A 12,086-nucleotide genomic window follows, 5' to 3' on the forward strand; every position below is an offset into this window, starting at 1 on the left:
AGGTCACACCTTTATTAACATTTTATATATTTCAACTATACACTAAATCCTCAAAGTCGAAAAGACAATCCTTCCATTGTTGTTGTAAAAATTCAAATTCCAGTAGGCATAAATTTTGATGGATTGGATGATCAAAGTTCAAAAGACGTATTGAGCTTGAAACTCAAAATAATACATACTTTAAAAATCAAAGTAACTCATAATTTAATCAAAATTAAGATGTTTAGATCAAAGATACTAATAATAATAATTAAAATAATAGCCAACACTAGGAAATGTTTCTCTGTTGAAAATGATTTTGACCTTAGTGTGTGTAAGTTCGATTTTCGGCCACTCTTAGAGAAGGAAATATGTATTATGCATATTTCCTTCAAATACATTTTTTTAGGCCAGATGAACTCATTGTAATACTAAAATGTTTACTATTTATAAAAACATTTATCGGACTCAAATAATTCAAGGACACCTACGGGCATGACCCTGATCATATTAGACAATGTTCTTCCAAACATGAGTGAAACATTGTTGAAGGCGTTTTGGAATTAAAAAAATAGATTTATGAACAAATAACAGTTAACGACAAAGCATTTTCCAGGAGGGAGAGAACCAATTAAATAGTTTTTTTTTGTTAAAAAGCTTAATATTTAGCAACTGATCCTTAAAAAAAATTGTTAAATAAATGTCCAAAAAGAAAAGTAATGCTCCAAAACTGCTTTTGGAAAAACAAGTGAAATACAATTATGACCTTTTTAATATTAAAACAAGAATGGACACTCGGTAGAGGGCAAACCTCCACCAATGGTCATTTTCAGAAATGAAATATCCAGTTTTTAGTTGACCTTGGTTTTGGCTACACGGAGTATCCTTATTAAACCTACATAATGGCACGAATTTGAGCTCTGTGCCTCAATATATTCAAAAGTTATTGAAAATTATGTATTGTTAACGATTTGGTGCTTACTTGACCTCTTACAATTTAATGGCCTCTTACCGTGACCATATATAACCTTCGTACCAAATTAGATCCGTAACTTTTGCCTTAATCCTGATTAACAAATGACAAACAAACATAGACAAAAATATAGCCTCTGTTCAACTTTCTTGGAGGAAATATAAGCCAACTTTATGAAAAATTAGCAAATTTTTCATAAAGTTGGTTAAAAGCAAAAAAGGCCAAAGGAAAGTTCTCGTTGCAGCTCTTAGGATCAAAGATTATCTTGCAAGAAAAAGAGAATTTGCAAAAACGGAATAATGTATTATTGATTAAAAGAATAAATGAATCACTAAATAGAAAGTTAATTACTCTGCCATCCATTGTCAATACAGCTGTGCCCCCATTTAAATAGGAAACATGTTAAAATAAGCACTATGGATTTATTTTGTAATTGTTATTCTTAATATATCTTAGTAGAGACTAGCAAAGATTCCATATGTCGGAATATGCATTTAAAGTATATTGTAAATTCTACATGTATATCAGGATATTATGTTGGTACATATATATTCCAAGGAATTTCCATATAGCAAGTTGAATCAACACGTATAGTTTGATTGGTATCACTTAATACCTCATTATAATAGATAAAAAATATATATGAATATACAAATATTGTGTAAATATCTACCTATTACGTTTACTCTCTCCGTATCCAATTTTCCCGGGATTTTACATTTAAGATAAATTATCTGGAAATATTTCTTTGAAGGGATAATCTCGCATCTAATTATTTTTTTGGGATGTGGGAAGGGACTTTTAGAGTCAGTGGGTCGGGTTGTGCTTTTTAAAATTATACAAAAATTAGCTCGTTGAAATTAAAGAGTGGGATCTGGTCACTATTACTGATAATGGAGAATATATGTATAGGACAAGATCAAAAAGTATTTTTATTTATTCTCAAAATACAAAAAGAAAAACTTAAATTACAAAGTGTTTGTTATTTAATCAAACAGAATCCCGTAATTTAAAATGTGTTTTCCGGGATCCTAGTCTAAGATAATTCCCCAGGAAATGACTCATTTTACATAAAATATTCATGGATATAAGAAAATGAATATAATTTTAAGATTATGTATATTTGATACTGTCATAGTGAATGAGTCAATTATATATTTATAGTTAATATATATATATATTAGTGTTGGATTCGAGTTACAACTATAGAGATCTATTGAGTCGAGTCGAGTTCGAGTTTTTATGCATTGAGTCAAGTTGAGTTTGAGCAATAGCATCAGGCAAGTAAAAATATTTTTCCATCGAAACTATAAAATATAACGTAAGTTAAACAATCAAAGTCCGTTGAACCACCTCAACAAGGCACTCAATTATTCATCAAATAATCTGGGTAATTTATGAAAAAATTTATTTGAATAATAGAAAACTACTTCAAAAGCTTAATTCCACTATATGTATATGTAATTTATAACGAAGCATAAGTTAAATTAATTTAGGTTGCTATAATGTATAGTTATCAACATTTTAGCCGCATCACACCCGATTATTAGAGATACGTCGGGTCTTAAAACGGGATCCAAAATACTCGGGCATGGTATAAATTAACTTGTATATTCCAAAAGGATCAAAAGCCCGAACCGGCGTTGGGTACTCAAACTTTTACGGATCATAAAAAATCTGAGTGATTTATGGGATCTTAAAAGGCTTATAGTATTGCTTAATACTTTATCCTAGTTTTAAATAAGATTTCTCTATTTATCTTGATTTTTGATTGAAGCCACATCTACAGGGTGTCCACGATAAATTGGAACTATCTTAAAATTCAACCTGCTTGATAAAAATGGAATTTGGAGTGTATTTGTTAATATGAAAAAGTTAGACATGATATTAAACAATAAATTTATTCAACTCTTCCTCCATGGCTCTTCAGGTCATTGAGGAGACGCTTACCGTTGGTGAGCCTGGTGGCCTTCATGGATGCCGTGAGGATGTGTTGTTTGGCCATTCGGCATGACCTGTACCCGAGGTCCTCATTCACAGCCTTGGAGACCACCTGCTTGCTCACTCCACGGTTCTTGGCCAACCTGGACAAGGAAGTCCGCGCGAAGCCTTGATGGACTTCCGGAGGCCTTCAAGGAAGCGGGGAGTGCGGATTCGGTCACTTCTCTTTTTGTGGGCCTTACGGCAGACCTTTCCCTCAACCTCCCAGGCATTGAAGACCCGGTACACCGTGGTCTTGGGGTAGTTAAGAAGCTTGTAGATAGCAGAGGGCTTGTGTCCTGCGCGAGCCAATTCGAGGATGGTGTCTCTCCTTGCTTGTTCCATAATGACTATTGTTTGTTGTCAAAACAATTGTGGTGGAAGTTATAGTGTATTGTTCACACAACCTTTTATATTAGTATGATTTAACCCCGAATATCCACATTATGGATCTGGATAAAGTTTAAAGTAGTTCCAATTTATCGTGGACACCCTGTACATAACAGTTGCATCGCCTGGTTATTTTGCACGGGGTTATCTCACTAATACGAGAATGTTTAGTGTATTTGTTGGTCAGCTGTCGATTGTTCTTCTTCTTTTATTCTAATCAATGTTCTTAGCATTCATTGGTTGGCTACGAATTAACTCTAATTATCTTGAGAACTATTTTCAATAATAATTTTATAGTTGGAAGAATTGACCAAATGCCAACTTATTTTGGGCCTTTTTCTCCTCTATTTTAGGATAATAGGTTGCGAGATACAATAAAAGTAACGATGTGTCCAATTTTATTATAATAATTATGTTCTAGTAGTAAAACATTGAGATATGCATTGATTCGGCATCAGTAATTATGCAACCGTCCTTAGGCCTTTCAGTACAAGAACTGATTTATAAAAATAAAAAATAAAGTAGATTGACGTCATGAAGAACCCAACCTTATAAGTTGTTGGAATGATATGCAGGACATAACTGGACCGGAATAAGACTAAATTGCACTACAAGATCTGAATAGTCATAATAGGTATACTTAAAAAAATCCTAGAATAGTTATTAAAAACCATTATAATGACTAGAATATGAAAGGCTCTTGAAACAGGCAACACTCACACGTTTGTGATATCAAAGATATTAATTAATACATGCAGTGTGTTGACAACATCATACTTATAACTAAGTCTTGGCAAGAAGTTTCGATACATAACTTTGAGAGATTAGAAAAGGAGAAACGATTCTTGCGTCTGCTCATTTTTCTTTTGTAATAGTTAACTGTCTGAATACTTCTAATGATGAGTACTGTGTTATCAAACGGTTCTGTCAAAAAATCTCATTTCCATGGGGTGTTGCCCATCTTGTTTTATCATATGGAACACCAACGGATGAGTCAAACACTACCATAGATCTAATTCATCAAAACGTAGCAAAAAACAACAACATTTATTCAGCAAAACAGACGGTCCGAACTGCCAAGAACGTCTGGCTACGTGTAATTATATTTTGACTGCTTATGAACTTCCCAAATACCCCCTGATTCGGCATTTGTTAAGGGTAAATTTGTTTTTCCGCTCAAAAGGACTTAAAAAACACATTCCTCCTAACCAATGCATTTGAAAACGTTATAATCGAGGGATTTTAACAATAATGTTACTTAGATATTATGTGGAAATTTTAGATGTCCCAAAATCTTGGAATACAAAAATAGAAAGATCTTTTGTATATATTTATGACAATAAAAATTTACTTATTTTTTATAATGCTTCATGTTAGGACTGTGGAAAAGCATTTAACTCCTTTATACTTACTTCTGTGGATTGCCCCTGTGATTGAATTCTAAAACAATGTATTGCCTTAAACGTAAAGGGACGTGATGACCCAGAAAAAAAAAATCACAAAAGCATTGGTTTTGTTTTGACATTCAAAACGAAAAGTATTCCCAGTAAAAACAAAGGCTTTGGAATTAGCGTTGTTGAATTCTTAAACTCTTTTTGCCAGCAAATTATGAACCCTTAGCTACTGAGAAGATAAGAGTTGTTATCATCTCAGCTATTGCGAGATATGCTTCCTTTTCCCTGATGATTCCGGCACCTGGGATCTGAATCTGGATGGAAATATTGTGCTAATGTTATTAGCAATGTGGGCAAAATATTTGGACTCTTTAAAGTAAACTGTAAGGTCTAACAAGGCTTTTAAAAATAAATAGTCTTACGATGGAGACTGTTAGTATTTTTAATAGTGAATTACTGATTATATTTTCTCCTTATTTGCTCTTGTTTGGGCTATTGTTATATGGTTTTATGTGTCTTCCGAATTATATATGTTGATGTATTTTATTAAGTTGTTTTTGCTTTGTGATATATGTATAATGATTAGGTAGGTTTTATTTTGGAGAGGCATAATTACAAACTAAAATGAATATTTATGTTATTTTTTTACATGATTCTTCTATTTAAAATATTTATATAGCAAAAACAAGTCATATTCAATCCTCCAAAATCAAACCCTAATAACCACCTGATTTTAATAAATAAACTTTAATCAATAGTACCACATGTCTCGCTCCCGCCCTCTCCTAGCACTCATCCGTGTGCCCAGCTATACTAATAACTACTCATAGATACCAACAGAGTCCTTGCACATGTATAACAATTTGCAGTTTGATACTTTTTTTGTTTGTATATCTCACATTTATATCGCATTATATTCGAATTTTACTTTGAATTTAAAAAAAAAAAATATCATATTAAGAAAATAGTTTGGAATACTCGGTTGTTTTAATTTAGAAAATAAAATGAATTGCTATTAATTTATAAAAAAACTAGTCGTTCCAGATTTCTTTTTACATATATGTATATATATAATCAAGCAGGCTGAGAGAGTTTGTAATTTGTAATTAGTAAGAAAATTTGTATACATTTTTTGTTAATTTTTATACATAATTAGGTGGAGGTAAATGAGGAACTTGATTCACCTTTAAATGCTTTTTCAGACTTCTCGTTCACTTTTTGTGCATCCAAACCTGTACCAAAATTAACGAATAACGGAAAAGTCTTTGAAGGGCATTCATGTAGCGATTCATTTCTTTGTTTATTTTGGTATAGGTCAACTAAGCCAAGTGACGAAATGACAACCATGAGATCAACTTTGATCTAATTTAGTTGGTATGTGATTATTTTTTCTGCTAAAGGGCGCAGAAGGAATCCCGAATTACTTTGCAACTAACTACGCAATTTCCATCAATTTACGAAGTAAATTCTTTGAAAACGTGGAAAATGATTGAATTTGTACGAAAAATAATCCTGTAGCCATCGTTTAAAAAAAAAAATGAATGGGTGAAGCAAAAAGAAACGGACGAATGAGCCCTTTAATAGAAATAGTGTGAAGGAGTCCAAGCATAATTAATGTGTAAAACTCCCTATCAAAAATATTCACGTCGTTTATACGTAACAAAATATGTTTACTTACATTAGGTATTTGAAAGAATTCACTATTATTTTCAAAGATATTCTATCATTATATGAGTGCTTCAATATAAAGAGAACTAATTAATGGTTAAAAAGTAAAATATTTTAATTGGTTATTTATGTTCCTTGGTAGATAATAGTTGGCAGAGCAGTCGACATTAATGAAGGATATTATATAATATGACTTGATCATTCTTAATTTGTCAATTTTCATCTGACTTTGATACAAATAAGTTTCATTTAACCTTGACTTTGTATTTTGACATATTAATTATGTGAAAAATATGTTATATGATGGGTTGACTTTCAATACCTAGAGGGATGATTTAAAATATTCTTTTACATCCAAAAGATGGATTATAAAAAACTTCAATCATCATAGTATTTGCAAAGTAATTAACTTTGCAACGTCACAGATTTAAATTGAATAAATAAATAATAGCGGAAAGCTCACTGTTTATTCGTAGATTCTCAAGGTTATTATATATTTCTATGTTTATTATTATAATCGCTGTTACCTATGGGATGTTTTCCTTTAACAAAGGGTTTAATGACTCCAATTCCATAGGTTTTTCTTGATCTCCTTGCAAATACTATAGACGGATCCAAACCATAGAGAACGGCTCCTTTAAGTACAGCAACTCCAACACCCTATAATAAAAAACAACGGAACATTAGACATAGTTGAACCAAAGAACCTCTTACTTACTTGTGGTATTATAACACGTAATTTTGAACTTAATGCATTTCTGATAGCATTTTGAACGACTGGAGATTCAGCAAATCCCCCCACAAGGAATAAATGTCCAATTCCAGCTCTGTTTTTAGGTGGTGGGTCCATTAATTCAAATTGCATGTTAAAGTACCGGGATGCAATATTTGGAGAATCCAGAACCAAGTTAATATGCTATTAAATAAAGAATAGAAGTTAAATACTGTTATTGAGGTGCGGCATTGATGATGAGGTAAAAACGCCTCATGCCTTGAGCTAGAGACGACGTGTACACACATTTTTAAAGATATTATTTCAGACAAAAATAAAAAATAAAAAACAAAGGATTCTTAACAAAAGGAGTTTTCGTTCTTGGGTTATTATGAGCTAATGATCGTAGTGGGAGTGAGGCAATTAAAGGGTTAAAACTTTTATGAGATATATTTATTCATTTGAAATAATTGAAGAAATATTACATAATAAACCCCTGTCTTTTCTTTTACAAAACAATATTCTTTACTTCCTATTTAAAAAATAAATAAATGAAGGATATTTCATAATTATTTTTTTTTATCATTCGAAAAATTAAGCAGATTAGTTAATGAATATTTTATGAAAACGCATCTGCTCCTTTACTGAGAATTAGTGTTGGATCGGTCCTACGGTCCAAACTTTCTTCAAAGCTATTCTTCAATCATAGCTAAGATTGAAAAAGATTTTGAAAGAGAATAAAATGATAAATGATGGCTAGAACGTATAATTATTATTTTTAGCCATACACCTCATACACTAAACTTCAGGTATCTTGTCTCTTGAAAGAGGTTATATTGAATACATGAAAGTATGTATATAGTTAGTAACTACGCCATTTCAGTTGCTTTAGTTACCAAAAAGACGACCGAAAAGGACCGGCCCTCGGAATGACAATTTTTATTAGGACCGGACTAATATGACTGTAGTCTGCTTAGACCGATCCGACTTGAGTCGATGATTTTTTGACTCGACACAAAATGATTTGATTTTCAAATTTGAAAAACTCGAGTCGACTTCATATTATTGTATTGAGTCGAGTTAGTGATTTTTATCACTAAACCTCATAAAATATTTGAGTTTCGTGACGTTGTTCGTAACTCTGTTATTTTTTAATCAATCAAAACTTCGGATAAGGTTCTTTCAAACTCTGAGGAGATATACTAGTCATACAGAATCACTACTTTTGTAACTAATTAACTGATTACAAAGTTACACAAAAGGTTACTTCGATACTCCCCATAAAGCAAAATAAATAAAAAATTGCAATGTTACATGGAAAAAAAAAAATGTTACCTAACAAATAGTTACATTTGTATTTTATTTTTGGTTGTCGACTTTTGTACATCTTTTCACTGATAAAGGTTCTGAAAGTTGATTGGTTGAATTTGAAGTAGTTCTTCTTCCAATATATGAACCCTTCTCAAAAATTATTAAATAATTGATTTGTATTTAGGAAGACATGCCAAAGTACCTACTGATTTGTGTCCTTTTGTTAAGGAAAAGTTGTCAAATACAACAAGGACATTATCTCAAACTATCATACGAAAAGAAACAGCAAAAAAAACAACACAAAATCGGTTGATAGTTTGTTCAAATTGTAGCGAATTCTAATTCAATCAATAAACATTCATAACACTGAGTAAGGGATAAGAAGCAGAAATATCGACAGCTGACAAGAAAATACCTGGTTGATATTTGTAGTTGATTTTGCATATGAAAAATTTATTTAGCGAGGTAGTGCCGTGATTCAAAGGCTCTAGTGGGCATGTGTAGCTAATTATTTTTTGTTATTTTTTCTATTATTTTATCTAATCGAGGCAACTCAACTCAAGTCGATACAACACTCACAGAGAAAAATGACTTTAAACATTGAAGACTGTTGTCTTTGTTATCATATGATGATGGGATTTTATAACAAACATATAAACACATGCGTATTAATTAATGATTTTATTAAACAATTCAACATAAATTGATAAAACATTTATATGAATAAAACCACTGTGTTTGTTTAAACAGAATAGTTAAATTAATAGGAAGGACTTAACAGGAAGTTGTTCCTTATTAGTATACATAAACGCACATCCGGTTGCATCCTTTAATAGGTTGTAATCTAGTATGTATTGTTGAGTGTTAATATTTGGTAATTGCAAATATTTTGAGTGAATTTCATGTGTTTTATATTAATCAATAGAATGTGGTTGTGTAGTTAGACAATGAGGGTGCCAATCCATATGAATTGAACATTAAGTTTAATGTTTCTATTGTCATACCCTCAAAAATTCGTTTGTTTTGCTGTGTAAATATATTTATCAATCAAAAATTATTTAAATTAACAATTAAAGGCTGCTCAACACTGTTGAAGTTAAAAATATATGATTTTTTTATTTTATACTCTTCTTTTAATATTATCCAATTTCATGGAGATATAATATTTTTATTTTATAAGCTTAAATTTACATTTTTATTTGTAAAATGTAAATATTTCATAATAAATGAAGGATCATTTAAGGAAAAATAATATATAGGAGGTGCGACGCTGATATTGAAACACTAAGATATTGGCAAATTGCTAGTTTCTGTTGAGTTTTCCAGAGATGGGAATGGTTAAAGTTAGGCACGTTGAACATTTTATAACACTCTGTAGAAATTTCATATGTTTTTTCTAATAAAATATTTATTCTTGCTTTTTTTTTAAATAAGTGTTTTGATAGGTGGAAGATATTAGTTCAAATATTTGGGGGGTGTATGATTAGCAGGCTATTTTTTATGGCGTATTGGAGCTACAAGTACCAGCTCCATTATCAGTTTAGTATAATCCCGTTTTGAATTTCCGTTAGTGAACATATTTTTACAAGTGTGAACTGGTTAAAAAAGAAACGCCTAAAATAATACTGATTTAATTTCATGATAAACAGTTGATCGATTGCAACATGTCATTTAAATTTTTTAATATTATTTTCACTATTCCACCCATTTTGTACATGTAAATAGCAATTAGAATGCTAAAAATACAAAGATAAACATAGGCATACAAAAAAAAAATCATTTTTAAATTAATTATGACAACTTGATTTGGGGTTTCAACAAGACATAATTGGTTATTCTCATAGTAAAAATATTACATTTTTATATTTGGTGAAATGTCTCTGAAATATTCTTTACTTTAAGCTAATTTTGTTAATCAAATTATAGATATTTATTTATACTACAATTTGATCGTTTTCGTCAATTACTCAGATTGAAAAATCTGAAGAATCTAACAAATCAAAAGGAAAGGCAAATGATCGACTAATTAGCAAGCAGTTAATTTAATTCAATAAACCTCGATTCAAAATGGATTAAATCCTATAAAATGCATTATCAGGATAAATACATAGTTGCTTATAATCTGGTTTAATGTTTTAGGAGCATACTGTAAAGTATTAACAGTAAACTGTGGGTAGATTCAGAGGAATAACAAACATTCTTGTAATTATTGGGGTGCAGGGGCAATGCTAGCTTTCATAATTGGAGGGGGGGGGCTTAGTCCCAAAAAATATCCCCGATGTTATATAATTACTTATATAAATAGGTTTATATTTCATATATTTACGCCCTGAGTGTGGCAACGTTGCAGGACTGAATAGTGGGAAATAGAAACAAAAAATGAAGGTAGAAGAAAAAAGAGGGAGAAGAGAAGAGGAAAGAGACCGGGAAAAGGAGATGGAAAGGAGGTTTTATTTTGATCAAAAACTGGCTTTGAATGATTTTGGAGACACAAAAATACCGTAGGAACATACTTGGTTATTTTATACGCCTATTTTCAAAATTCCCAACTGATTTGTTCGACCATTTTGGAGATTCAATGTGTGAAAACACAAAAACAGACTTATAAATATATAAGGGGGGGACAGACCCACCTCCTAAATGTCTTCCAACGGCTATATTCGGGTACATAATATCCCAGATTAATAACAAAGGGTTAAATGCATATTATATATGTTGCCATTATACTTACCAAATAACAAGACTTCCCCTTTCTGCACCAACATGTTATCTCTATTAAAAAAGATAACGTATTTTTACAGAAAGGAGTAGACTACTTCATATAGATTTGCATGCTATGTTACATACAATGTATATTTATTATAATTACTAAAGAATGAAAATAAAATTATAATTTTCTGCCGCCTCAGGAAACTTTTTTTAATATCAACAGAACGGAATGAAATACAAATTATATTTTCTCATGAGACTTGATTTAAAATTGTACTTATTGTTGATAGTATCAGTTATTTTATTTTAATGGAGAGATGCCTTTAAACCATATAGTCGTATACATGTGTCTGGTTTTATCCCCAGAAGATGTTTTCAATGTTAGATATAAGAATTAATCAAAAGAATCAATAAAGTACCGTTTAAAAAAACAACTTTAGAAAATATTGTAAGCTACAATATTCATTCAAAGACGGATAGTTTAAAATAAAGAGACTCCAAGGAAAAGAGTCAACTACAATCATGATCACCTTGATTTCGTATAAGTTTCAAATTGCCTACGTGAGCTATTCTATACTTTTGCCTCACGTTATTGCTATGGATTGGATTTTTGTAGTAATAAATTAGAGTTTTCTTCTTCTCAAGTTATACAAAATTATATCCCTGGTCATTTAATGGTAAGGTTGGGTGAATGACAGCACATAATTTATATACATTTATATGTGTTGTTTTTTTTGCTTCTTTATTAGTTCAACAATTTTGTCTCCCTTTAGTTACAAGTAAAGGACTCAAGGGGAAAAGTGGAGATTCAACAGAAGAATAGCATATTCTTCCCTTCTTGTTTCTGATTGGCTTAAAATTGTTGGCTGTTATATATTCATATTTGAAAGACTCTGGAAGTGTCAACTAAAGGTGTTTGCCCCTGTTTGTTGGTTAGTCACCAGGATTACAAGATTAAAAGTTAAGGATT

The 12,086-nt window shown here is 31.0% G+C and overlaps 1 protein-coding gene across 1 annotated transcript in view; it reads right to left on the minus strand.

Moving 5' to 3' along the window:
* The window catches only part of LOC121129720 (heat shock 70 kDa protein 12A), a 212,442-nt gene that overhangs the window by 30,850 nt on the left and 169,506 nt on the right, over positions 1-12,086 (minus strand). The window contains exons 7-8 of the mRNA XM_040725439.2: positions 7,103-7,300; positions 6,912-7,044 (exon numbers count right to left, since the gene is read on the minus strand). Coding sequence (XP_040581373.2) covers positions 6,912-7,044; positions 7,103-7,300 — 331 coding nt within the window. The remainder of the gene's footprint in view (positions 1-6,911; positions 7,045-7,102; positions 7,301-12,086) is intronic.

Source organism: Lepeophtheirus salmonis, chromosome 14 (assembly GCF_016086655.4).
Source record: "Lepeophtheirus salmonis chromosome 14, UVic_Lsal_1.4, whole genome shotgun sequence".
In the NCBI taxonomy this organism is placed as follows: Eukaryota; Metazoa; Arthropoda; class Copepoda; order Siphonostomatoida; family Caligidae; genus Lepeophtheirus; species Lepeophtheirus salmonis.